At 55.3% G+C, this 26,842-nt stretch overlaps 3 protein-coding genes across 4 annotated transcripts in view; all 3 read right to left on the bottom strand.

Moving 5' to 3' along the window:
* Positions 1–369: 369 nt before the first annotated feature.
* APOE (apolipoprotein E) lies at positions 370–4,366 on the bottom strand. Its single transcript, XM_074023874.1, has 4 exons — positions 4,321–4,366; positions 3,484–3,549; positions 1,850–2,042; positions 370–1,231 (listed from the first exon to the last, which is right to left on the bottom strand). The coding sequence occupies exons 2-4, from the start codon at positions 3,524–3,526 to the stop codon at positions 514–516; spliced, it is 954 nt and encodes a 317-aa protein (XP_073879975.1). The 5' UTR covers positions 3,527–3,549; positions 4,321–4,366; the 3' UTR covers positions 370–513.
* A 2,259-nt stretch (positions 4,367–6,625) lies between these two features.
* On the bottom strand, positions 6,626–19,114 carry TOMM40 (translocase of outer mitochondrial membrane 40). The gene is made up of 10 exons (XM_005589552.5): positions 19,055–19,114; positions 18,679–18,958; positions 17,920–17,987; positions 17,457–17,549; positions 16,495–16,596; positions 16,310–16,415; positions 9,550–9,672; positions 9,289–9,365; positions 9,083–9,185; positions 6,626–7,169 (listed from the first exon to the last, which is right to left on the bottom strand). The coding sequence occupies exons 2-10, from the start codon at positions 18,950–18,952 to the stop codon at positions 7,030–7,032; spliced, it is 1,086 nt and encodes a 361-aa protein (XP_005589609.1). The 5' UTR covers positions 18,953–18,958; positions 19,055–19,114; the 3' UTR covers positions 6,626–7,029.
* Positions 19,115–20,810: 1,696 nt separating this feature from the next.
* NECTIN2 (nectin cell adhesion molecule 2) overlaps positions 20,811–26,842 on the bottom strand; it is a 43,317-nt gene continuing 37,285 nt past the window's right edge. The window contains exons 7-9 of one of the 2 annotated variants that reach the window (XM_005589550.5): positions 23,888–23,951; positions 23,670–23,756; positions 20,811–21,929 (exon numbers count right to left, since the gene is read on the bottom strand). In XM_005589550.5, coding sequence (XP_005589607.2) covers positions 21,660–21,929; positions 23,670–23,756; positions 23,888–23,951 — 421 coding nt within the window. In that variant the 3' untranslated portion in view covers positions 20,811–21,659. The remainder of the gene's footprint in view (positions 21,930–23,669; positions 23,757–23,887; positions 23,952–26,842) is intronic. The other variant, XM_065535630.2, reaches the window with a different exon arrangement.

Raw genomic sequence — 26,842 nt, 5'->3', positions numbered from 1 at the left:
TGGGTGGGTCACTTAGTCAGGAGTTTGAGACCAGCCTGGCCAACATGGTGAAAGCTTGTCTCTACTAAAAATACAAAAATTAGCTGGATGTGGTGGCATGAGCCTGTAATCCTAGCTATTGAGGCAGGAGAATCGCTTGAACCCAAGAGGCAGAGGTTGCAGTGAGCCAAGATCACGCCACTGCACTCCAGCCTGGGTGACAGAGCCAGACTCCATCTTAAAAAAAAAAAAAAAAAAAGGCAGAGAGAAAGATACAGACACGCAAACACAGACAGAGAGGAGGGGGCTGAGAACTGTGTGGCCAGTGTGCGGGCAGAAAGAGAAACTGAGGCTGGGGCTTAGAGGAAATCACACAGGGAGGCCAGCAGATGCGGTGAAACTTGGCGAATCTTTATTAAACTAGGGCCCACCCCTGGAGGACGGCTGGGGCGGGGACAGGGTCTCCCGCTGCAGGCTGAGCGGAGAGAGGAGGCATGGGGTGGAGTCGGGTCGCATGGCTGTAGGCCTGGGCGTTCAGTGATTGTCGCTGGGCACAGGGGCGGTGCTGGCGCCCACGGCAGCCTGCACCTTCTCCACCAGCCCAGCCCACTGGCGCTGCATATCTTCCACCAGGGGCTCGAACCAGCTCTTGAGGCGGGCCTGGAAGGCCTCGGCCTGCAGGCTTATCTGCTGGGCCTGTTCCTCCAGCTTGGCGCGCACCTCCGCCACCTGCTCCTTCACCTCGTCCAGGCGGTCGCGGGTCCGGCTGCCCATCTCCTCCATCCGTGCGCGAAGCCGCTCACCCAAGGCCTGGGCCCGCTCCTGAAGCGGCTGGCTGGCCAGGGAGCCCACAGTGGCGGCCCGCACGCGGCCCTGCTCCACCAGGGGTCCCAGGCGCTCGCGGATGGCGCTGACCCCGCGCTCGGCGCCCTCGCGGGCCCCGGCCTGATACACTGCCAGGCGCTTCTGCAGGTCATCAGCATCGCGGAGGAGCCGCTTGCGCAGCTTGCGCAGGTGGGAGGCGAGGCGCGCCCGCAGCTCCTCGGTACTCTGGCCCAGCATGGCCTGCACCTCGCTGCGGTACTGCACCAGGCGGCTGCGCACGTCCTCCATGTCGGCACCCAGCCGGGCCTGCGCCGCCTGCAGCTCCTTGGACAGCCGTGCCCGCGTCTCCTCCGCCACCGGGCTCAGCTGTTCCTCCAGTTCCGATTTGTAGGCCTTCAACTCCTTCATGGTCTCGTCCATCAGCGTCCTGCAGCCGAAAGAGCAGGAGGGTGTGCGCACAGGGGGAGGCGAGAAGGGCTGGGATAGGTGTGGGTGAGATGGGGATCAGCCAGAGAGACCCGAGAAGGAAGAGAGGAGAGTCTCCTAAGGAGAACAGGGAGAGACAGAAGGGCAGTGAACCAAGAGAGAAGGAAGGGGACAGAGGCAGAGAGGAGACAAAGACAGACGCAGAGAGCAGAGGCAGAGACGAAGAAAGAGCTAGGAGGCCGGGCAAGGTGGCTCATGTCTCTATTCCCAGCACTTTGGGAGGCGAGGTGGGAGGATCGCTTGAGCCCAGAAGTTCAAGACCAGCCTGGGCAACACAGTGAGACCCCATCTCTCTGTCTCTATATAAAAGAGCTAGTGAAGGACAGAGACAGAGCCAGGACGAGTGTGAGAGGCTGAGTCAGAAGGGAAGAGGGAGAAACAGAACTGAGAGAGAGAATTCCAGAGAGCTAAAGCCAGGAGTCAGAAATGGGAAGAGGAAGCTAGAACCAGCAGAGACCCAGGACTCCCAAGACTTAGTGGCAGGGGCAGAATGAAACCTGGACCTGGGGAGGTATAGCCGCCCACCAGAAGGGTCAAGGGCCGGGATGGGGACACTCACGTCAGTTCCTGGGTGACCTGGGGGCTGAGCAGCTCCTCCTGCACCTGCTCAGACAGTGTCTGCACCCAGCGCAGGTAATCCCAAAAGCGACCCAGTGCCAGCTCCCAGGGCTGGCCGCTCTGCCCCTCAGCCTGCTGGCGAAGCTCGGGTTCCGTCTCTGGCTCCACCGGTTGCTCCACCTTGGCCTGGCATCCTGTGTGGAACAAGTTGAAGGTGGTTCAGGTTCCTTCTGACCCCGTCCAGGCACCTAGTACCTAGGGGCACACAGAAGGTGCTCCACAAATGCTGCTTTGGAGCCATGGTGGGCAGGGTGAGGGGGGAGTCTGTTTAATCACTTGAAAAGCGTTATTTATTTACAGACAGGGTCTTGCTCTGTCACCCAGGCTGGATTGCAGTGGCCTGAACGTGGTTCACTGCAACCTTGACCTTCTGGGCTCAAGCAATCCTCCTGCCTCAGCCTCCTGAGTAGCTGGGACCACAGGTGTGTGGCACCAGGCCTGGCTAATTTTTGTATTTTTAGTAGAGACAGAGTCTCACTATGTTGCCGAGTCTGGTGTTGAACTCCTGGGCTCAAGTGATCCTCCCACCTTGGCCTCCCAAAATGCTGGGATTACAGGGGTGAGCCACCGTGCCTAGCGGAAAAGCATGTATTGAGTGTCCTTGTGTGTCCCAGGCAGGGCTGTGTGGGGTGATGGAGAATAAAGATCACAGCTGTCCCGTGTCTGGTATTCTAAAGCAATGCATTAGAAGCCTCTTAACTCCCAGCTGGGCGCGGTGGCCCACGCCTGTAATCCCAGCACTTTGGGAGGTTGAAGCAGGCAGATCACCTGAGGTCAGGAGTTCCAGACCAGCCTGGCCAACATGGTGAAACCCCGTCTCTACTAAAAATACAAAAAAAGTTAGTCAGGTGTGGTGGCATGTTCCTGTAGTCCCAGCTACTCCGGAGGCTGAGGCAGGAGAATGGCATGAACCTGGGAGGGGGAGCTTGCAGTGAGCTGAGATCCTGCCACTGAACTCCAGCCTGGGAGCCACCGCACTCCAGCCTGGGCGACAGAGGGACTTCATCTCAAAACAAAACAAAAACAAACAAAAACTTCTAACTCCTATATTAAGGATGGGGAGGCCGGGCGCGGTGGCTCACGCCTGTAATTCCAGCACTTTGGGAGGCCAAGGCGGGCAGATCACGAGGTCAGGAGATAGAGACCATCCTGGATAATACAGTGAAACCCCTTCTCTACTCAAAGTACAAAAAATTAGCCGGGCATGGTGGCGGGCGCCTGTAGTCCCAGCTACTCGGGAGGCTGAGGCGGGAGAATAGCGTGAACCCGGGAGGCGGAGCTTGCAGTGAGCTGAGATTGTGCCACTGCACTCCAGCCGGGGCGACAGAGTGAGACTCTGGCTCAAAAAAAAAAAAAAAAAAAAGCGGGGGCAGGAAACCGAGGCTCACAGAGCGTCAAATCGCTGTTCTGAGCCAGAAAGCAGCATAGAAGCCTCAGACCTGGGCTTTCCCCTCAAGGGGAAGACAGACCAGCAGAAGAAGAGGGGGCCCGAGGTCTGCCTGAATGGGGCCAGGAGGTTGAGGTGAGGATGAGAGGGGGAGGAGCAGGGAAACCGAGCAAGCCCCGCCCCCATACCTGCCAGGAATGTGACCAGCAACGCAGCCCACAGAACCTTCATCTTCCTGCCTGTGATTGGCCAGTCTGGGGAGGGAGAAACAGTCAATCAACCGCCAGTGAGGACTCCTCCCACTCCCAGCCCGACCCCAACCCGGCCCCACCCCAGGTTAGCCTTCCAAGCCTAGTTCCATTATCTGCAACAGCCTAATCCTAGCACAAACAGTTACCAAGCCGCCCCCAACCCATTCCCTATTTAACTCCCTCCTGGTCTTCTCTTATTTCCCCATCCCCAGGTCGGCCTCCATAGTCAAAATTCCATCTTTCTCTCCCGGGGTTCAAATTCCACACCCCCTCCCCCTCCCCACCGCCGGTTCCATCTCAGTCCCAGTCTCGCATTCCTCATTCTCCCTTCACATTCTAAGCTCTAACCTCACATTTAAGCGCCGTTTTCCATTTATGAGCTAATTCAGTCCTCATTTTAAAGTTCTCCAATCGACGGCTAGCTACCGTGTCGCTGCCCCTGGCTTCCCTGTTATGGAGATCTGAGGACACTGGGGACACCCAGTAGGTGCTCGATAAATGACAGTGACAACTCGTGGGGGTCCTGCTGTGGCTTAGCTCCTAGTCCACATGCTCTGCCCACCCCACCTTCTAGCGGGTCGGGTCGTCTCTGCTGCCCAGCCCTTACCAGGTCCAGTCCCCTGCTGCTGGCCTCACCCCCGCTCCTCCTATCCCCAAGCCCGACCTCGAGTAGCTCTCCTGAGACTACCTGGAGGCCAGGGCTTCCCGAGGTCCCAGCTACATCTTTCTAGAGGCGCCTGAGCTCATCCCCGTGCCCCCGACTGCGCTTCTCACCGGCTCCTGGGGAAGGACGTCCTTCACCTCCGCTGGGGCTGAGTAGGACTCAAGGATCCCAGACTTGTCCAATTATAGGGCTCCCCCTGTCCCGCCCCCTCCTCCAGGGATAGGGCGGGCTGGGCCAGCCCCCAGTCACGAGGTGGGCTGTTCTCCCCCTGCCCCAGGCACAGCAGGGCAGAGGGAGGAGGTGGGGCATAGAGGCCTTTTGACCACCCCCCACAGTCCCCAGGAAGTGAGGACACCTCGCCCAGTAATCCAGACACCCTCCTCCATTCTGGGGGCCAAGCGTGGAAGGGGAATGTGCAGGCTGCCGCCCAGAGTCCTCCTTCCCTGACCCTGTCCTTTCCTGTGCCTGGATGAATGCAATCTGGAGAGGGGGCTGGGGATCTGGACTCCTAGATCCCAGAAAGAAAGTAGGGATAGGGGGCTGGACAGAAGTGGGATGGGAGGGGCTGGGCGCGGTAGCTCACGCCTGTAATCCCAGCACTTTGGGAGGCCACGGTGGGCGGAACACTTAAGGTCAGGAGTTTGAGACCAGCCTGGCCAACATGGTGAAACCCCATCACTACTAAAAATACAAAAATTAGCCAGGCGTGGTGGCGGGCGCATGTAATCCTAGCTACTTGGGAGGCTGAGGCAGGAGAATCACTTGAACCCAGGAGGTGGAAGTTACAGTGAGCCGAAGTCTCGCCACTGCACTCCAGCCTGAGCAAGAGTGATGCTTTCTAAAAAGAAAAACAAAAAAAGAAAAAGAAAAAAGAAAAGAAAGTGGGGCTAGGCGACTGGACAGAAGTGGGATGGGAGGGGGGTGGGAACAGTGTGGTGCATCTGCTAAAAGTCTAGGCTTTGCGAGTGGGACCTGGGTTTTAATCATAGCTTCCTCTTTGGTTGTGACCTTGAGCACAGGGGACCCACCCCTCCCCACGTGTAAAATGAGATTCCAGCACCTCCCCCTGGCTGCCACAGGCATTGTGGTTTCCAGGGTCTTGAAGCTGTGCTTCTGGGTTAAGGTTAGGATTCTGGAGTCAAACTGCCAGGGCTTGAATCCTGACTCTGCCAGTTGCCAGCTGTGTGACCTTGGGCAAATGACTTGTCCTCTCTGAGCATCGGGTTCCTTTGCTCATCAGACTGGGAAAGCAGTGACACGGATATGTTTGGTGACAAGCTAACGTGTATGGAGCACGGAGGACAGCCTTGGCACAGTGGTCCTGTTAGGGCTAGCAATGGACAGGCCGCAGTGAGCGCTCAGATGCTGTCCCTTTCCTAACAGCCCTGTTATAAATCCCAGATGTTTCAGAGGAGAAACCCGCGGTTCAGCAGCGAGATGAATGGCAAAGTCACACATCGAGAACTGGAGTGGGTGGGATCAGAGGATTCTGCGAGTCAGGGGAGGCTGGACTCCTGGTCCCGGTAAGGAACCCCCAGTGCCAGGCCGGGCCTGTTTGCTTTGGCTGGCAGGGGGTGGCTGAGGTAGCTTCTGTGGGTAACTTGGGGTCAGCTCTACTCAGCAGCCTCCCTCCCTAGACCCTGGGGGTAGACAGGGTTTCAGTTCCCGGAGGCTCGGGAGTGGTGCTGGTGGTGTTGGGTGTCAGCTGACACCAGCCCTAGGTTGGCAAAATCCAGACAGCACCACATCCTCAGACATAGGTGACCCAACCCCCATGGCTGCACAAGGAGCCTAGTCTGGCCTAGGCCCCTCCTCTCATGCCTGCAAGTCCTTGAGCCCCTTCTTCCCGACACAGCAGTTCCTAGTACCCTAGTTGTTCTGAAGCTGTTCCAGTAGCTTGAACCTTCTCCCAGCTCCCTGCCCCCCCATGTCTGCACTCAGAGTGTGTCATCTCTGCTGCTGCAGTTTGCAGGGACAAAGTCTTCTATAGCCACTCCGGCCAGGTCAAGCTGGGGCGAGTGACCTTGAGACCCTACCCTCGGACGACAGAAGGCCCGAGGTGTCCCCCAGCAGGGAAGATGTTCCGGATGGGGAGACCGCGATCCCGGGCCACGCTGCGCCCCTCTGAGCCGGACTCAATGCAGCGTCAAGCCAGGCAGTGGTGCGGCTCCGCTGCTTTCCGTGCTCCGGCCCTCTGGCGCCCCCTGCAGGCGGCCGGGGGAAGGTCAGGGCGGCCGGACTCTGGATGAAATGCTCCAAACAGGCCAGGCACACTTGAGAAAACGGAGGCCTCCCATCTTTTTTTTTTCCCACATATATTTTTTGTTGTTTTTTGTTTTTTTCTGTAAAATGTCCCGGTTCTTCCATAACTTATAAACATGATTTATACCGAGGAGTAGATGGGAAAGTGGACAGGGCAGGGTGGACTGACAGGGGATGGGGAAGCTCCTCTCGCTGCCCCCTCGGGGCGGGCCCAGGCCCTTTGGAGGATGGGGACGCCAGGACACTCCTCCCTGAGGTTGTCTGGCCGCCTCTGCCCCTGGTGCTCAGAATCCTGCGTGCCCCTCAATTCCGGAATCCTTCCCGGGACCCCAGGCCCACTGGGCACGCTGCCCCTAGTACTCAGAATCCCGAAGCGCCATTCGGTTCCAGAATCCCCTCCTCAGCTGCTGGGGTGGCGGGGTCCCTCCTTTCCGATGTCCCCCCCGACCCCCAAGGGGGGAGGGAAGGGAGGGGGGCTCAGGTCTCCCCTCTGTGGCAGGGGGAGGTGGAGGTGGAGGTGGAATTGGAAGGGCGTGGAAGGCGGGGGCCAGGAGGGCTCAGCCGATGGTGAGGCCAAAGCCACACTGGAACTTGTTCTTGCGGTGATTCAGGAAGGCCCCGAGGGCCAGTGTCAGGGGCAGGGGTGGGAGCTTCTTCTCCAGCGTGGCACCCACGATCCAGTTGCTGTCCACAGAGCCTGCAGGGAAGAGCTGAGGTGAGAGGCATGCCAGCTTCCCACCATATCCATGCAGAGTTCCTGGCCACCCTAGATACCAGTCACATGCTGACAGCTTCCAGACCTCCAACCAGAGGGCTCCTGCCACCCAGAAACCCCATCACACCCCCAACAACTTCACGCTGCAGCAAATGGCTCACTCCTCCTCTGCTCTCCGCTCAGTGACCCCTGCCCTCTGAAAAGCCCTCCAGACCCCTGGCTTCCCCCAACCTAGTCCTGCCCACTCTGGGGATGGATCTGTTCCTCCCACTGAGTTCCGTGAAGACAGGGCTGGTCACCGCTGTGTACCCAGCAGTGCTCAGCAGGAGGCTCAAACACCCAAAAGTCTGTGAGTCACAGATACCCAAGAAGACTTAAGCCTGGACATTGGGACTATGGCCAGTGAGCCTGAGATGAGGTTCTGGATTTGGCTGTGACCTTGAAACCTCTGGAAGCTTCCATTTCCACTAATGTAAGATGAATGGGGCAAGGCTGGATGCTTCCAAAGTGCCTTCTACCCTGGCTGGGTGTGGTGACTCACACCTATAATCCCAGCACTTTGGGAGGCCAAGGCTTGAGTCCAGGAGTTTGAGACTAGCCTGGGCAACATGGTGAAACCTCGTCTTTCCCAAAAAATTCAAAAAAATTAGCCGGGCCTGGTGGCATGCACCTGTGTTCCTAGCTACTCAGGAGACTGAGGTGGGAAGACTGCTTGAGCCCGGGAGGTGGCGGCTGCAGCGAGCTGCAATTGCACTGCTACACTCTAGCTTGGGTGACAGAGGGAGATCAGTCTCAAAAATAAGAGGGTCAAGTGCAGAAAAATAAGAGGGGATGGGCAAAGCTCCAGCTCGGTCCAAACACTCATCAGACGCTCCACCAAAATTTTTTTAAACATTTATTTCATTTTATTATTATTATTATTTTATCTTTTTATTTTTTCATTTCATTTTATTTTTTTTGGGTCTCGCTCTGTCGCCCAGGCTGGAGTGCAGTGGTGCAATCTTTTCTCTCTGCAACCTCCGCCTCCCAGATTCAAGAGATTCTTGTGCCTCAGCCTCCCGAATAGCTGGGACTACAGCTGCAGCACACTACCTAATCTTTGTACTTTTAGTAGAGAGGGGGGTTTCACTATGTTGGCCAGGCTGGTCTCCAACTCCTGGCCTCAAGTATTCTACCTGGCTTGACCTCCCAAAATGCTGAGATTACAGGCGTGAGCCACCATGTCTGGCCACTCCAGCCACTTTTTTTCCCAAGCATAAAACATAGTAGAGGGTCGTCCACCTACTTTTTTTTTTTTTTTTTTTTGAGACAGAGTCTTGCTCTGTTGCCCAGAGTGCGGTAGCGCCATCTCGGCTCACTGCAAGCTCTGCCTCCTGGGTTCATGCCATTCTCCCACCTCAGCCTCCTGAGTAGTTGGGACTACAAGCACCCGCCACCGTGCCCGGCTAATTTTTTTTTTTGAGACAGAGTCTGGCTCTGTCGCCCAGGCTGGAGTGCAGTGGCGTGATCTCAGCTCACTGCAACCTCCGCCTCCTGGGTTCTTGCTATTCTCCTGGCCTCAGCCTCTGCGTCTGGGACCACAGATGCCCACCACCACGCCCGGCTAACTTTTTTTTTTGTTATTTTTAGTAGAGACGGGGTTTCACTGTGTTAGCCAGGATGGTCTCAATCTCCTGACCTTGTGATCCGCCCGCCTTGGCCTCCAAAAGTGCTGGGATTACAGGTGTGAGCCTCCGCACCCGGCCCCACCTACTTTTTAACAAGTGTTCGTTCCCTGGTAATGTGCAGGCCCACAGGGTCGCAGCACACCATCCTCCAGCACCTGTGGTGGCCCACACACCCAGAGTTGAGTCACCTCTTGCCTGTTTCCCGCATAGGGAAACCGAGACCTTTACCTTTGAAGAGGAGGTTGGCCTTGGGCAGGTCCAGCTGGTACCCGAAGGAGACACTGGTGTCCTGCATCCTTGTGCTGGCCTCAAACTCCACGCCTACCTGCAGCTGGAGGGGCCGGAGCAACACACGAGAGTTAGTGAGTGGCCCCGCCTGGACTTCCAGGCCCGGCAGCCCCTGGCAGCACCAGCTAGTCCCTGCACCCACTCACCTGGTCACTGGCTTTGTGGTAGTATGTTGCGTGCATGCCCGCCTGGCCCAACGTTACCGTTGCCAACCAGTTGTTCACTGTCAAGAGAGTGGGGTGGAGGTGAGGGCTCATTACCAAGGGGATTTGGGCATCTGGGAACCCAGGCCTCCTCCCTCAGACCTAAGTGTCCAGGGCTCCAGCCCGTCCTCCCTCAGACCCAGGAGAAGTCCAGGGGCCTGGCCCCTCCACCCTCAGACCCAGGAGTCCAGGCCCCAAGCTCACATGTGTATTTCCCAGCTAGAGACATGACGGTGCCCTCCTCCCCAGGCCGCCGGTGGTAGACCAGCTCTCCGCCCAGGGCCAGGCAAGGTGTGATGCTCTGGAGGTAGTGGGCTACGAGGATTCCTGTGGACAAAATGACGAGCAGTTTCCACCCACCCTGGGTGCCAGGCCAGACTCCACCTCCAGGAAGCCCTCTAGGTTCACCCCTGCTGGAGGCTTGGGCTTGCTCTCAGGCCTCCCTCACAGGTTCCTTTTTCCTAACCCATCACCCAGGGGTTCCCACCGCTGAGCTCAGCGTCCCAGGCCCTGCTATGACTGCATTACCTGAAGGACCTCATCTGGTCAACACAAGCCCATGTGGTCAGCATTTATCCACCCCCACTTAGAGGTGGTCACCACCACTTACAGAAGCTTACAGGGTAAGTCACTCACTCATGCTCACGAAATGTGTCAGGGGCAGAATCCAAGCCTCCACACCTCCCAAACCCAGGCTCTGAGCCACTCTGCTGCTGATAGGCCGTTGAGTAGAGTGTGAGTAAGAACGCACAGCCTGGGTTCGAATCCCAGCCCTGCCACAGGCTGGGTGGTGACTGCGGACGCTGGCATCATCTCTCTGTGAACCTAACTGCCTCTTGGGGTCGTGAGGAATCGATCGCTCAGCTGTGGCTTGGACTCGCTACGCTGAGATCCAAGTCTCCGTTCCTCTGTCCCTCCACCGTAGGGAGTGCTTGCTGAACAAGAGAACTGCCACCTCTGGGCTGCCTTCTCAAGCCTCAGGATGGAGATAGATTCACTCTGGTTTCTTTCGAGCCTAGCAGGGTACACGCCACAAATGTGGTTTTATAGGGGCAAAAGAATTGGGGAGGAAGAGAGTGGGAAACAGAGAGGGAGGGACAGGGAAAGAAAACAAGCCTGGCGTGGTGGCACGGGCCTGTAATCCCAGCTACTTGGGAGGCTGAGGCGGGAGGATCGCTTGACCTCAGAAGGTCAAGGTTACACTGAACTATGATCATGCCACTGCACTCCAAACTGGGCAACAGAGATCCTGTCTTAAAAAATAAAAAATTGCCGGGCGTGGTGGCTCAAGCCTGTAATCCCAGCACTTTGGGAGGCGGAGACGGGCGGATCACGAGGTCAGGAGTTCGAGACCATCCTGGCTAACACGGTGAAACCCCGTCTCTACTAAAAAAATACAAAAAGCTAGCCGGGCGAGGTGGCGGGCGCCTGTAGTCCCAGCTACTCGGGAGGCTGAGGCAGGAGAATGGCATAAACCCGGGAGGTGGAGCTTGCAGTGAGCTGAGATCCGGCCACCGCACTCCAGCCCGGGCGACAGGCGAGACTCTGTCTCAAAATAAAATAAAATAAAATAAAAAAAATAAAAAAAATAAAAAGTTTAAAAAATTTTTAAAGAAAAAAAGAGGCTGGGCACAGTGGCTCACACCTGTAATCCCAGCACTTTGGGAGGCTGAGGTGGGCGGATCGCCTGAAGTCGGAGGTTCGAGACCAGCCTGGCCAACATGGTGAAACCCTGTCTCTACTAAAAATACAAAAAATTAGCTGGGTGTGGTGGCGGGCACCTGTAGTCCCAGCTACTTAGGAGGCTGAGGCAGGAGAATCGCTTGAACCCAGGAGGTGGAAGTTGCAGTGAGCTGAGATTGTGCCACTGCACTCCAGCCTGGGAGACACTGCAAGACTCCATCTCAAAAAGACAGGAAAAAAAAAAAAAGGAAACGACACGTCTGCAGAGACGGAAATGAAGGGAGAAGAGGGACTGAAGATTCACAGTTGAGAAATCCACCACGTTCGAGCAATCTCTAGGTTGCGGCCCTGGAGAGGAAGACACGTGGAGAAGGGAAGGGAGGTTGGGGGCCACGAGACTGAGGGCACACAGAGAAGCTGAGACAGCACACAGCAAGTCAGGTGTGAAGATGCTTCCCAGACCAAGATGACCAGAGTGGCAGACTTGGGGCCCCCGAGGGGGAGCAGGCTGGCCTGCTAGCCCGGAGCCAGCTCTCTGGAGCTGCAGGAATAGGGGCCTTTCATACCTGCAGGCATGGCTGGGTGAAGCTCTCAGAGGGGCTGAGTGTTAGGTGGCACCCCCCAAGATGAGCCTAGTGGGTGTGAGGGAGGCCATGAGTTCATGGCCAGTGTCCTGGTGGCATCTTCTGGGGAGGCTGAGATCAGAAGTGGGCTGGAGCTGATCCCCATGGGCTTGGGCAAGTGACTGTGTGACTCTCCTTCCCAGAGGAGATGAAGCAAATGAATCCCTGAACCCACCACTGGTTGTTAAATCACCATCCCACGGGCGGGGCACAGTAGCTCACGCCTGCCATCCTAGCACTTTGGGAGGCTGAGGCAGGAGGGTCATTTGATCCCAGGAGTCTGAGACCAGATGGGGCAACATGGTGAGACCCCCATCTCTCCCTCTCTCTCTCTTTTTTTTTTTTTTTTTGAGATGGCGTTTTGCTCTTGTTGCCCAGGCTGGAGTGCAATGGTGCCATCTCAGCTCACTGCAATCTCTGCCTCCTGGGTTCAAGCAATTCTCCTGCCTCAGCCTCCCGAGTCGCTGGGATTACAGGTATGTGCCACAACGCAAATACACAAAAATTAGCCGGGCGTGGCGGTGCGTGCCTGTAATCCCAGTTACTTGGGAGGCTGAGGCAGGAGAATCGCCTGAACCCAGAAGGTGGAGGTTGCGGTGAGCTGAGACTGTGCCACTGCACTCTAGCCTAGGCAACAGAGACTACGTCTCGGGGCAGGGGTATGCGAGCAAGGGCAGGGGAAGAAAAAACAATCACTACCATTACCACTCTGGTCAGTGTCATGCCCTCATTCAATCAAGGGGGAGACTGAGGCCCACAGAGGGAAAAGCAGCCATCTAGAGTGAGTGACTTAGGATCTCTGGCCTCTGAGCTCCAGGAACTGTTGGAACTGAGGCCATGAGGCCCTCAAGTATCTTTCTAACCATCCTTTCCCATCTCCTGGGCCACCCACCCAGTTTCTCTACCCACAGCCTCATCTCTAGTCTCCTGCCCCAACTTCAAGTGACCTCATAAACAGCAAACAGAGGGGTCATGTTAAAGCACAAACTTGACCCTTTGAACCCCTGCTCAGAACCTGCCATGGCTCCCTTGTGCCCTGAGAAGATATGCGTTCCTCAGCCCAGCTGCAAGGCCTTGGATGGCTTGGCCCCAGCTTCAGAATAGAACCACTTCCCCTTCCCAGGCTCCCAAGTAGCTGGGACTACAGGCGTGTGCCCTCCCAGCTCAGCCTCCCTAGTGGCTGAGACTACAGGCATGTACCACTATGCCTAACTTCTAATTTTTTGTAGAGATGGGGTATTGCTATGTTGCCCAGACTGATCTTGAACTCCTGACCTCCAGCGATCTATCCACCTCAGCCGCCCAAAGTGCTGGGATTACAGGTGTGAGCCACTGTGCCTGACCTGGGACCCCCATGAGGGCAGGAATGGGCTGTCTCGGTCACTTCTGTGTCCCAGCCCAGGGCTGGGCACACATGAGGTGCTCAGAGTGAAGCAGAAAAGGAGCTGTCGCCATGGGGAGGGGCTGGGGAGGCTTACAGGCTCCTGAATTAGGCTTCCATTCAAATCCCAGCTCCTCTGCTTTCCGGCCGTGTCACCCTGGGCAACCGATTTCACCCCTGGGCCTCGCTTTCCTTATCTGTGAAATGGGGGTGCCTGTGGGCTCCGGCGCCATGGAGATGCCAGCGTGGAGCAAGCGCTGACTGTGCATATGGCCCACTGCTGAGGCCGAGAAGTCGGGCCCTCTCACGGCCTCCTTCACTGGGAGGTAGTTGCTCCTATTGTGTCCAAGTGACAGATGAGGAGACTGAGACCCAGAGGGGCTGGAACCACTTGCCGGAGGTCACAGAGTCGCCTAGAGGTGGAGACGCCCTGGGTCAAGTTGGTGGCAAGACACTCAAGAGCCCAGCCCTGACAGGGCACACGGCAGGCACTGTTCTCACTGGTGTCTGGGGGAAGAGGCACTCGAAAGAACTAGAGACCAAAGCGTCACTGGTGGCCCTGGGCTCCAGGAGGCCAGTGCTGGGGAGCATGAAAGGACCAGGCTGGCAAGGAGGCACAGGGAACGGGGTTACAGGCACCGTGAAGAGCTGGGACACTGGAATCCCACTGGCCATGTGCCCTTAGTGGAGAACCTCCTCTTGGCCTTGCAAGATGGGGACGATGGTGGCCTCTACCTAGCAGAGAGGGCTTTCCTCCCAGCTAGCTCTGCCCCAGTGCCCAGCCTGAGCGAGGGAGAGGACGCACACAACAGGCTTAGGGAAAGGCAGAAGTGGGATGTCCATGCACGCTCCTTTCTTCAGTATTTCCTGAGCCCTCACACTGTTCCCAGCATGGTTCCTGGCATTGAGCAGACAGTGGAGAAGACAGGCAAGTCCAGGAACCCCAACAGCTGACACTGTTGTGTGGGCGACTGGAGACAGTGAGCGGGACCGTTCCAGAAGGAAGTGCGACCAGGACTAGGGGCCAGGAAGAGGTGATGCAGTGCAAAGACAGCTACCGCGTTCAGCACTGCAGGCCTGCTCACAGGGCGACGTGCACCCGCAAACCTTCCCAGCTGCGTCAAGACCAGAGGGAAGAATTCCATGCAGCAGGACCAGAGCATGCATCGGCCTTGGAGTAGAACCAACTCGGTGCTTTCAGGAACCGTCAGAAAAGCTTGCACGGTTGGCCGGGCAAGGTGGCTCACGCCTGTAATCCCAGCACTTCGGGAGGCCCAGGCGGGTGGCTCACTTGAGGTCAGGAGTTTGAGATCAGCCTGGCCAACATGGCAAAAACCTGTCTCTACTAAAAACACAAAAATTAGCCAGGCATGGTGGCGCATGCCTGTAGTCCAAGCTACTAGGGAGCCTGAGGCAGGAGAATCACTTGAACCAGGCAGGCGGAGGTTGCGGTAAGCGGGAGATTGCAACACTGCGCTCCAGCCTGGGCAACACAGCAAGACTCCGTCTCAAAAAAAAAAAAAAGGCTCATGTGGTTCAGCTGTAGTGTATGAGAAGATGGGGTGATGTCACCAGGGGAGCTGGGACAGGAAAGGTTTCTTCCTCATGGGGCCTACAGATCGGCCTCACCTCGGAAGCCTCTCTGTACCTGCTGCATCTCCAGCTTCCCTGTCTCCTGGGTTTTCTACCATGGCCCTTCCCTTCCCTCATCCCTGTTCCTACTGCTCCCTGCCTGCAATCTTCTTGCTCCTGTCCCCCAGCTGGAGTAGCCCCTTCTCCTCTGGCAGCTCAAATGTGAACACTTCTCTGAGTCTCCCTGGGCTCCTGCAGGGAGAAGTGGTGACTGTCCCTAGGCACTCCCAGGGGTCCGAGGCCAACCCTAGCTCCCCTCCCTGCCTGCACGAGTCATACACTCAGGACTCAGCGCCCAAGAGCCTGCTCTCCACGACACAGCGGATGGGTGTGCAAAGACACAAAGCTGGCAATCAGAAACTCCATCCTTCCAGTTCCAGCCAAAAACTATGGAGTCATCGCCTCCATCCAGTCTCTCCGCAAATCCTGGCAGCTCTGCCTTCAAACAACATCCAGAATCCAACCTCCCTCCCCGTCCACTCCCTCCCAGCGGTACCCTTTGGAGTCTGCTCTCTACGCCAGCTTCAGGGTCCTGTGAGAAGCTATGCCTTGGTTTCCGAAAGCCTCAGACTCACTCAGAGCAAAGGCCAAGGAGCTGTAAAGCCTTATGGAATCAGGTGACCATCCTCCTTGAGGTTCCTTTCACGAGTCCTGACTGCACTTGCTGCAGGCTGAAAAGCTCTTTCCCTGGCCAGGCGAGGTGGCTCACACCTGCAATCCCAGCACTTTGGGAGGTCAAGGTGGGAGGACTGCTTGAAGCCAGGAGTTCCAAGACCAGCCTGGCCAATACATCAAGACTCCATCTTAAAATTTTTTTTTTTTTTTTTGAGACAGAGTCTTGCTCTGTCACCCAGGCTGGAGCGCAGTGGCCGAATCTCAGCTCACTGCAAGCTCTGCCTCCTGGGTTTATGCCATTCTCCTGCCTCAGCCTCCCGAGTAGCTGGGACTACAGGCGCCCGCCACCTCGCCTGGCTAGTTTTTTGTATTTTTAGTAGAGACGGGGTTTCACCGTGTTAGCCAGGATGGTCTCGATCTCCTCACCTCGTGATCCGCCCGTCTCGGCCTCCCAAAGTGCTGGGATTACAGGCTTGAGCCACCGTGCCTGGCCAAAAATTTTTTTAATACACAAGAAAATCTCAGTTAAGACTACGCTGACTGGCCGGGTGTGGTGGCTCACGCCTGTAATCCCAGCACTTTGGGAGGTTGAGGTGGGTGGATCCTGACTTGAGGTCAGGAGTTCAAGACCAGCCTGACCAATATGGTGAAATCCTGTCTCTACTAAAAATATAAAAATTAGCTAGGCGTGGCGGCGCATGCCTGTAATCCTAGCTACTCGGGAGGCTGAGGCAGGAGAATTGCATGAACCCAGGAGATAGAGGTTGCAGTGAGCCAAGATCGTGCCACTGCAATCCAACCTGGGTGACAAAGCAAGACTCCATCTCAAAAAAAAAAAAAAAAAAAAAAAAAAAGACTGCGCTGGCTCTGAACTGTCTCACCCACTACAGTATATTGCCTGATGTTTCAAAATCACTCCTGCTCAACCACTTCTCCAATGGCAGAAAAGGAGGTTCACAGAAAGGGTGGATTTGCTGCGAAAGCCAGAACTGCAGTTTTGTGACCACTCTCCAAGCCCTCCACCTCTTACCTGAACCCACGAGGACGTCTGGGTTCCCCAGGGTGACGGCTGCTGTGAAGTCAGAGCCCCGATACTCCCCGTCCACCTGCCAGTTCACAAACTTCGACTGCTGGGTCTGTGGGGAGGAGGGGGTGTGAGGGCTGCTCCTTGCTCACGGTGGCCGAGGGGAGCAGCAGCCTCCGTGCCCCACTCACCTGGATGGCCATCTTGGATCTGAGGCCGGGGCCCAGCTGGTGAATGACCTGAGCGTTGAGGCTGCCGCTGTTGTCCATGTCACCCACCAGTACAGGGAACGCCTGTGAGGCAGACAGAAGGGCAGGGGTCAGAGGTCGCACACTGTGGAAGCAAGTGAGGTGGGCCAGGGTGAGAAGCCTGGGGTCAGAAAGCCTCAGATGGGGGTCCCCTCCTCCATGAAGTCCTCTCTGACCACCTAGGTTGAGTTAGGCTCCCCTACTTTTGGGTTCCCCCATGTCAGCCCTGCCCATCCTGGCTTGTTACTCTCTGGGAACAGGTCTGTCTTCTGCCCCACTGGTGAGTCCCATGGCTTTCAGTCATGTGTGCCAACACAGGGCTGGGCACAGAATATGTTGTGCAATGAAGGTTTGCAGAATAAACTCATTTACTGAAGGGAAACGATAGAAGCAGAGACCTCATTCAGACCCCCACACCCTGTCCAGGCCTCCAGTTTTGGCCTTCCTAATAACTAGCCCCTACACGGCTGCCCCAGAAATGCTTCTAAAGAAAGATTTCTACAGCGGGAACCTGTGGACCACGTCTTTCCCTTGACCAAACCATGCCATGACTCTTCACAAGCCCCTAGAGAAAGTCCAAAGCCTAGTTTGGCATTCAAAGTTCTGCATGATCTACAGCTCAGCTCTTTCCACCCTGGGTCATCGCTGTCTAGCAAGAGAGAGGCTGTGGTCACACCCCCAGCATTGCTCAGCATGGAGCCAGGCAGGCAGAGAGCAGGGGTTCGGCGGATGTTTGCTGGACGAAGGAATTACTCGTGTTCCACTACATCTCGGAGAGATGCAGTCCCCATCTCCAAGCTCTCGGCAGCTGTGACCTTTTCCTGATGATGCCAGTCTTAGCTTGGCATTTGGCCACAAATTTGTTATTCGAAAGATACAAAGAATGGATGAGAAAGGAAGCTCACCTCTGTGGGACTCAGCTGCTTTGTCCCCACATACGTGACCCCGAAGTGGTAGTTGGACTCCCCGATTGTGCTGAGGGCTACTGTGTGGTTCACCTGGGAGGAGAGCGAGGGCTGTGAGGATGCTGGACAGATGGGCTTGCCCAATGAAGAGGGTAACGAGAAGGTCTCTGGGCTGGGCAGGGGATGAAGACTGGGAGGCACAGCCTGACTAAGAGACTCGGAGAAAGGAGGTGCTGCCAACAGGCCCACATACCTGTTCCTTGACTCCAGCCTAGCTGCTATGGGAGACAGTACCTCTGGATTCTAGGTCCCCAAACTGAGTAGTCTGGCACTGTATCTCCGAGTCTTTTCAAGTATCAGGGAGCCCAGTTCTTGAGGGAGGAGTAAGGGGGCGAGTGTGCGGATGCAGGGAGGGGGATGGTGGGGACGATCTCTGGTGGGTAAGGACACCAGGAAGGCTCACCTGGAAATGGTTACTCAACCCTTTGTTGACTGTGAGCTTGACACCCTCCATCTGAATGGGAAACAGCTCTGGAGAAGAGAAACGCTGTCACACTCCACCCCAACCCCATACCAACTCTCATCTCTTCCTTCCCTGCTGTCCCCAGCTCTCTCCAGAGACCCATAGCAGAACATCTCACAAAGGCTTCCACCTGTAAAGAGGCAGTGCAGCCTAGTTAGACAGGGCCAGGGCCTTTGCCTGCTCAAATCTCACTGCCACCAAGCTGAGCAACTTTAGGTCAAACTCATCATCTCTAAGATGGGACCCTCACCATACAGAATTGGCCCAAGGATCTAATGAGTTAACATATAGTGAACACCAAAACAGAACTTCATAAACCTGTACCACTATTACTACTCTGATTGCTCCAGGCTGGGATCCGGAGGCTTTGGGTTCCACCCCCACGGAACCTTGCTGACACCGTGACCTTGGGCCTCAGTTGCGTTCCCGATAACAAGAGAAGTCTGGCTTGGCTGATCCCGGGGCTCCTGAGGTCCCTAAGGCTTTTCTCTACTGCTATGACATTCCACCCCGTTTCCACCATTTGATTCCATCATTCTAAGCCCCAAGTCCAACGTTCCACCATTCGATCCCAACGTCACCTCCTAGTGCTGTTGAATAATTCCAATGGTGCGCGCCAAATCCCAAAGTCCCCAGTGTCCTCCCCTTTCCCCCGAGATCCGGGCCATCGCAGCCCCGAGGGGGCCCGTCGCCCCTCACCCTTGCACTTCCGGTGGCACTCCTCGAATGTGCCCGGGTTGGGCAGGCAGCCGCAGGCCCCATCCTCGGCGGCCCCTGCGGCGCTGGCGGTTGCAGCCCCGGGGGTCCGTTCCGAACCTCGACTCGTACTGGTGCCGGCGCCCAGGCCGCCTCCCAGCGGTGGCAGCGTGAAGCCCGGCGGCGAGGGCGGAGGTGGCGGCAGCCCCACGAGGGCCGGCGCAGGCGGCGGTGGCGGCCCTGCGGGCGGCGAGCTGGCGGCCAACACATTCCCCATGGTCGCCTGCGAGGGGAGAGGTCAGAGGGCGGAGGTCAGGGCCCGTGCGCCCGAGACTCAGCCCCAGCAAATCCCCACCCGACTCCGGGCCCCGGTTCTCACTGGCGGCGGCGCCTGCTCCCGGCCTGGGCTCTGCTCCCACCCCGTGCGCCACGCGCAACCGAACCCGCTGCCGCCGCCGCCACCACCGTCTCCCCGCCCCGCCTAGCCCATTGGTTTAGTGTGCCCTGAGGCCCGCCCACCAGCGTCAAGACTCGGTCTTCCCATTGGACTTGTGAATAAAGTCCCGCCCACTTTTCCTAACTGTCCTTTTGTATTGGTTCTCACTCGCAGGCATGTCACGGCGCACCTCCCGCCCTTCTCATTGGCTCGCCGCGCTTACGCCTATTGGCTCGCGTCGCCGCGGGTTCCGGTGCTAGCCCGCCATTGGTGTGTGCTGCGCATTTTGCCACGCCCGCTGAGGCATCGCCCCGCCTATCACCTGGAGGAGGCCCTCTTTTGATTCCGCCCCGCGGCGAAGTTGCTGTGATAATTGGTCTGCTTTGACCCTTGCAGCATTTTGATTGGCTCCAATGTGTACGGGGGCCGACCTTGGTGGCGTATCAGCTTGGTACTCTCATTGGCTAACGTTCCAGGGTCGAAGGACAGGTAAAGGTGGGTTGCGCGGCAGAGGCGGCTAGGCAGCAAGGTCAGGCCTCGCGTCCCACCAGGCACCGCGGCAGCGGGGCACGCACCCCACCTCTGGTCCGGAGTAGCTGACCTAAAACCGGAAGTGCTGGCCCTTCCCAGAGTGCCTCGGGAGAATTGTAATCTGTTCTGAGAACCCTGCGCTGCTCCTCGTTACCCACAATGCCCTCATCACCTCTTAGACCCACCCCTTTCGTTACCCATCATGCCTCTTGTTCCTCGCGTCACTGCGGCTTCTATCTTTGGCCCATTCATTCCTCTCCCATTACCCATCGTGCCTCTGCCCCATTCATTTGAGCTTCATTGCCCGGACTACTTTTAGTTCCAGCAGCTTGCTCACTTTCGTCGTTCTTCCGGCCCTTCTCTAATTAGCCATCATGTTTTGGATCCATGAAGTCCTGTCCTTTACCTCCCTTGCCCCCGTCCCTATTTTTTCATTATTCATCACTCTGCCTCTGGCTCCTTCATTCAGGTTTATTACCCGTCATGCCTTGGGCTCCTATTACAACGTTATTCATGATTTTGCCTTTGATCTATTTTTGCTTGCCATTTATCCTTTAAACTTGAGCCTCTCATAGTTTCGATACTGCTTTTTTAATTTTTATTTTTTTAGACACAGGGTTGGACTCCGTCGCCCAGGCTGGAGTGCAGTGGCGCCATCATAGCTCACTGCAGCCTTGAACTTCTGGCCTCAGTCGATCCTCCCACCTCAGCCTCCAGAGTAGCTGAGACCACAGGTGCGTGCCATCACGCCCAGCTAACTTTTGTAGAGGCGGGGTCTCACTGTGTTTCCCAGACTGGTCTCTTAACTCCTGGACTCAATCGATCTTCCCGCCTCAGTCTCCCAAAGTGTGGAATTACAGGCATAAGCCACTGCACCTGGCCAATTGCTGTTTTTTATCTTTGTTCCGTTCATCATACTGCTGTTGCAATTATTCATATTCAGTAAACAGCATGCCCTGGACCCCTCCCCATTCCATTACTCAACATTTTTTGATTGATAGGTTTTTGCTCATTACTCTCTCAATTCTTATTTTGTATCTTTGGTCACTTTTTGTCTTTAACTCTCTTAACGCCTAGTTCACTGATTATCTCAAGCTCTTAGCCTCCTTCTTCATTCCCCTTCATGTCTCACCCCATCCCTTTCACATCCCACAGAAAACGCAAGTTCTGGTCAAAGTATAAATTCATATTTTGTAGGAAATGTAGTTTACAAAACAGTATCAATCGCTACCCCCAATCCAGGTGACCCACTTTCCCCTGAAGGGAGACGTTTAGGTCCTATTTCACTGGGCAAGGGTAAAATGATTCAGTAGTCTTCCAGGTTAACAGTAAATTCTTCTCCCAAGGCTGGGGGCGTCAAGGCACAGTCTGTATGAGGCTCACCCTGTCTGGTCCTAGGCTGGGCTGCTTGCTTGGTAGGTAGGAATTGGGGTGGGGATGGGGGCTCAGGGAAGGGTCTGGACCCTGAGACTTCTGCTTACAGGAGGGTGCTGGGAAAACTCTGTGTTGGGCTGGGGAATCCCCTCTCTCCCATCTTTGGGGAACAGGGTGGGGAGGGGGTAAGTGGGACCCTGCTGCCTGGAGGGCTCAGGTCTGAGCAGCAGGGAGCCCTCAGTGCCCACTCCAGCAGACCTATTGGGAATTTACTACCTGAAGACAAATTATAGGTCTAGGGTCTTCTTTGTGATTTGGGGGGAGTCGAGGCATTGGTGGGGGGTGAGAGGTATGATCTAAGGTCACAGTCTGGGAGAGGAGTCCTTGGGATCAGAGGTTGTGCAGAAGCACCTTCCCCACCTCCTGCCTCATGAGATAAGGTTGCCAGGATTCCATTATCATGGTGAGTTTCTCTGGGCTCATGGATTAGGGGTCATAGTGGAGCCACCAAGGTAGAAATCACAAATGGGATGCACGTGTGTTAACTGACAGTGGCCTGGCCAGAGGTCAGGGGGCACTAGATCCTTGGCAAGAAAGCTAAGGGATCAACAGGTGAGATGTGAGACACCAGACGCGTGGCAGCTCACACGTACATGGCCCGGGACATGACAAAGCCTTTGCCCTGGTAGGAATCAGAGGGGCTGCTGTAGGACAGAGCATCGTAGATGGGGTTGATCTTATCCAGATACTCTTCCTCCTCCTCCCCCTCCTCATCCTCTAGATCCAGGGAAACGTCTTCCACAACAGGTGGCCCTGGAGGCACCGGGATGGGGGATCCCAGGCTTGTGGCTCCAGGGTGCAGGGGTCCTGACCGCTCTTCCAAAGTGGGCAATTCATGGTATCGAGGCATTTCCTGGAGGTGGAGAAGGGACAGGAACTCAAGATCACTTCCTACGCATGACACAGATGACCAATCTGCTCTTGACCCCCAAATCCTGACCACTCTCTCTCCCCATGCCAACAAGATGCCACCTCACTCCTTGTCCATGAGGTCATATTGCACTGGGACATTCATTCGGCCCTTCCCTAACCCAAAGCCCAGCACACGCAACTCACCCTGTTAATACTGGGACTCACCTTTGTCCCTCGATCTCTGCAAATCTTTCCCCGTGAACTTTCACCTCAGTCTCAGCCTCAAGTACTTAACCTTGGGCTCTAAACGGCCCTTTGAACCTTCAGCGCAACCTCAGTGACCCCTGACCTCCGGTAGACCACTGAGGGGAGTGACTTGATTTGTCTTGTCCCAGCTTCAGGGATGGTATCCAGTAAATGTAGATAATCAATTTGCTTTCATTCTATTTTATTATTATTATTATTTTTTTGAGATGGAGTTTTGCTCCTCTCTCCCAGGCTGGAGTGCAATGGTGCAATCTCGGCTCATTGCAACCTCTGCTTCCCAGGTCCAAGCGATTCTCCTGCCTCAGCCTCCTGAGTAGCTGGGATTACAGGTGCCTGCCACCACGCCCAGCTAATTTTTGTAATTTTAGTAGAGACGGGGTTTCACCATGTTGCCAGGATGGTCTTGAACTCCTGACCTCAGGTGATTCACCTGCCTTGGCTTCCCAGAGTGCTGGGATTACAGGCGTGAGCGATTGCGCCTGGCCTTTTTCTTTCCTTTTTTATTTTTATTTTTGAGACGGAGTCTCGCTCTGTTGCCCAGGCTAGAGTGCAGTGTCATGGTCTCAGCTCATTGCAACTTCTGCCTCCCGGGTTCAAGCGATTCTCCTGCTTCAGCCTCCTGAGTAGCTGGGATTACAGGTGTGAGCCACCACGCCCGGCCAGATAATCAATTTTTGTTGACCTAGTGACTTTTCCTTTTCTTTTGTTTTTGAGACAGGGTCTCACTCTGATGCCCAGGCTGGAAAGTAGTGGCACAGCCTCAACCACCTGGGCTTAAGCAATCTGCCTACCTCGGCCTACAGGTATTTGCCACCACACCCAGGTAAGTTCTGTATTTTTGTAGATACACAATGTTGCTGGGTAGCCCATGTTGCCCACGCTGGTCTTGAGCGCCTAGGCTCAAGGGGTCCAGCTGCCTTGGCCTCCCAAAGTGCTGGAATTATAGACCAGAGCCACCATGCCCGGCCCAGGTGATTTTATTTTTTTGTTTTTATTTATTTTTTTGAGATGGACTCTTGCTCTGTTGCCCACGCTGGAGTGCAGTGGTGTGATCTTAGCTCACTGTAACCTCGGCCTCCTGGGTTCATGTGATTCTTCCGCCTCAGCCTCCTGAGTAGCTAAGATTACAGGCTTGTACCACCACACCTGACTAATTTTGTGTATTTTGAGTAGAGACGGGGTTTCACCATGTTGTTTAGGCTGGTCTGAAACTCCTGACCCCAAGTGATCCTCCTGCCTCAGGCTCCCAAAGTGCTGGGATTATAGGCCACCGCGCCCAAGTGACTTTAGATTCTAACCTTGTGACCTTGGGCTTTCTCGCCCCTGACCTCCCCCCACGGAATCCTGAACACACCAGGGACACACCCTTGACCTTGAGTTATGACCTTTAGTCTTTGACCTCTTCTGCCAGGTCTGACCCCTGGCCCTTCAACCCAGACCCCCAGCCCACCTTTGTCTTCCCATGAGCTCCTACCTGCTCAGTGCATGAGGCGCCAGCGTCAAAGTAGGGGGTCTTGAGTGGGCTGTGCTCCGAGGCCCCCAGAGTGAAGAGCTGGGAGGGCTGTAGCAGAGAGGGGCGGGGAGGTCAGGAACTGCCCCCACCACCCAGCCAGCCTCTCCCTGCAAGGCCCCTCCCAGCCCTGGGGTGCGTGTGGAGGTGGGGATAGCTTGGGCTCCAGGGAAAGTGCTCACCATCTCCTGCTCCTCCAGCTTCGCTTTTGGGGTCGGTGGCTTGTAGGAGGGAGGTCCCTCTAGGCTGTGGGGTAGGAAGTAGGTCAAGCGGAGACTAAGACCTGAGAACCCCTCAGACTCCGGCGTTACGGCACATGCTGTTCCTTTTGCCTGGGTCTCCCTTTCCCCTGCCCCCTTTTCTTTCCTGGAGTAAGAGTTATTATTCATTCCATGAATTCCTTTTTTTCCTGGAAGCCTTCAGGTTTCCCCAGCGGATCAGGAATTCCTGTTACATGGACATGCCTAGGTGTACTTCCCCCTCAGGGCACTCACTGAATTTGTACTTGAAATGTTATTTATAATTACCATGCCTCATGTGAGCTCTGGGAGGGAGAAAAGATCTGTGTTGGGCCGGGTGTGGTGGCTTATGCCTGTAATCCCAGCACTTTGGGAGGCCAAGGTGGGCGGATCACCTGAGGTCAGGCGTTCAAGGCCAGCCTGGGCAGCATGGCAAAACCCTGTCTCTACAAAAATACAAAAACTAGCTAGGTGTGGTGGTGCGTGTCTGAGGTCCCATTTACTTGGGAGGCTGAGGTAGGAAGATTGGTTGAGTCCAGGAGGCGAAGGTTGCAGTGAGCTCAGATTGTACCAGTGAACTCCAGCCTGAGGGACAGAGTGAGACCCCGTCTCAAAAAAACAAATTTTGCATACCTCACATACCTCAGACTGCTCTGAGCTATTTTTCTTTTTTTTTTCTTCTTTTTTTTCTTTTTTACGAGGTCTCACTCTGTTGGCTAGACTGGAGTACAATAGTGTGATCATAGCTCACTGCAGCCTCCACATGCCCCCACCCCCACCTCAGCCCACCCAAGTAGCTGGGACTTCAGGCACGAGCCACCATGTCTGGGCAATTTTTGTATTTTTTTTGTAGAGACAGGTTTCGCCATGTTGCCCAGGCTGGTCTCAAATTTCTGAGCTCAAGTCATTTACCTGCGTTGGCTTCCCAAAGTGCTGGGATTACAGGTGTGAGGCACCATGCCCAGTCTTTTTTTTTTTTTTGAGACGGAGTCTCGCTCTGTTGCCCAGGCTGGAGTGCAGTGGTGCGATCTCGGCTCATTGCAAACTCCGCTTCCTGGGTTCACGCCATTCTCCTGCCTCAGCCTCCCAAGTAGCTGGGACTATAGGCATCTGCCACCATGCCCGGCTAGTTTTTTGTGTGTGTTTTTAGTAGAGACGGGGTTTCACCGTGTTAGCCAGGATGGTCTTGATTTCCTGACCTCGTGATCCGCCCGCCTCAGCCTCCCAAAGTGCTGGGATTACAGGCGTGAGCCACTGCGCCTGGCCCTTCAGTCTTTTATTTTTTAAGATACAGGGTCTTGCTCTATCACCCAGGCTAGAGTGCAGTGACATGATCATAACTCATTGCAGGCTTCAGCTCCCGGGTCAAGTGACCTCCCACCCCAGCCTCCTGAGGAGCCGGGACCACAGGCATGCACCACTATGCCTGGCTAATTTTGTTTTTTTTTTAAGAGATGGTGTCTCACTTTGATGCTTAGTCTGGTCTCGAACCACCAGCAACAAGAGCCTTGGCCTTCCAAAGTGCTGGGATTGGCCAGGCTCGGTGGCTCATGCTTGTGATCTTAGCACTTTGGGAGGCCGAGGTGGGCGGATCACTTGAGGTGAGGAGTTTGAGACCAGCCTGGTCAACATGGTGAAACTCCGTCTCTACTAAAAATACAAAAATTAGCCGGGAGTGGTGGCGCGCACCTGTAATCCCAGCTACTGGAGAGGCTGAGGCTGGAGAATCCCTTGAACCTGGGAGGCAGAGGTTGCAGTGAGCCGAGATCGCGCCTTGGCACTCTAGCCTGGGCGACAGAGTGAGACTCCATCTTAAACAAAAACAAAAACAAAACAAACTGCTGGGTTATCTTCAGGTTTCTGGAATTTGTGATAAAAGGAGCAATATATAGCCAATCAATAGCTTGTTATTTTAATGTAAATTTTCGATAACAATTTAGGATCTGCCTCGTCTTTTTTATTAAAATAATTGTGGGCCAGACATGGTGCTCACACCCATAATCCCAGCACTTTGGGAGGCTGAGGTGGGCGGATCACCTGAGGTTAGGAATTCGAGACCAGTCTGGCCAACATGGTGAAACCCTATGTCTACTAAAAATACAAAAATTAGCTGGGCGTGGTGGCAGGAGCCTGTAGTTCTAGCTACTCAGGAGGCTGAGGTAGGAGAATCACTGGAACCTGGGAGGTGGAGGTTGCAGTGAGCTGAGATGGAGCCACAGCACTCCAGCCTGGGTGACAGAGTGAGACTCCATCTCAGACAAAAACAAAGCAAAGTGCTGGGATTACAGGTATGAGCCACTCTGCCTGACCCACCCTGCCTGACCAGTGTTACTCTTTATCTTCAGGTTTCTGGAATTTGTGATACAAAGAGCAATGGATAGCCAATCAATAGTTTATGTTAATGTAAATTCTCCATAACAATTTAGGAACTGCACTTTCTTCTTTTATTAAAAACTCGGCCAGGCACAGTGGCTCACGCCTGTAATCCCAGCACTTTGGGAGGCTGAGGAGGGCGGATCCTGAGGTCAAGAGATCAAGACCATCCTGGCTAACACAGTGAAATCCTGTCTCTACTAAAAATCCAAAAAATTAGCCAGGCGTGGTGGCCGGCACCTGTAATCCCAGCTACTGTGGAGGCTGAGGCAGGAGAATGGCTTGAACCCGGGAGGCGGAGCTTGCAGTGAGCCGAGATGTCACTGCGCTCCAGCCTCGGCGACAGAGCAAGACTCCATCTCAAAAAAACCCCAAAACCAAAAAACAAACAAACAAAAAAGCCCCAAAAATGTAGTAGGAGCCTGGGCTCTGATGAGTCTTCACAGAACAGAGCAGTCAGAGCCACCAAGCGTGGCTGTTTTTTTTTTTTTTTTGGTAGAGGGGGGTGGTCTTCCTATGTTACCC

The sequence above is a fragment of the Macaca fascicularis genome, chromosome 19, assembly GCF_037993035.2.
Source record: "Macaca fascicularis isolate 582-1 chromosome 19, T2T-MFA8v1.1".
Taxonomy (NCBI): domain Eukaryota; kingdom Metazoa; phylum Chordata; class Mammalia; order Primates; family Cercopithecidae; genus Macaca; species Macaca fascicularis.
The sequence above is the reverse complement of the archived record's forward strand: the minus strand, read 5'-3'. Positions and strand labels throughout refer to the sequence as shown.

Coding starts and splice junctions, on each gene's coding strand:
- TOMM40 (XM_005589552.5), bottom strand. CDS start 18,952: ATGGGGAATGTGTTGGCCGCCAGCTCGCCGCCCGCAGGGCCGCCACCG. Junction 16,416..16,494: donor GATCCAAGATGGCCATCCAG/GTGAGTGGGGCA, acceptor TCCTCCCCACAG/ACCCAGCAGTCGAAGTTTGT. Junction 9,186..9,288: donor ACCACAAAGCCAGTGACCAG/GTGAGTGGGTGC, acceptor CGGCCCCTCCAG/CTGCAGGTAGGCGTGGAGTT.
- APOE (XM_074023874.1), bottom strand. CDS start 3,526: ATGAAGGTTCTGTGGGCTGCGTTGCTGGTCACATTCCTGGCAG. Junction 2,043..3,483: donor GCTGGTCACATTCCTGGCAG/GTATGGGGGCGG, acceptor TGTTCCACACAG/GATGCCAGGCCAAGGTGGAG. Junction 1,232..1,849: donor CAGGTCACCCAGGAACTGAC/GTGAGTGTCCCC, acceptor TTTCGGCTGCAG/GACGCTGATGGACGAGACCA.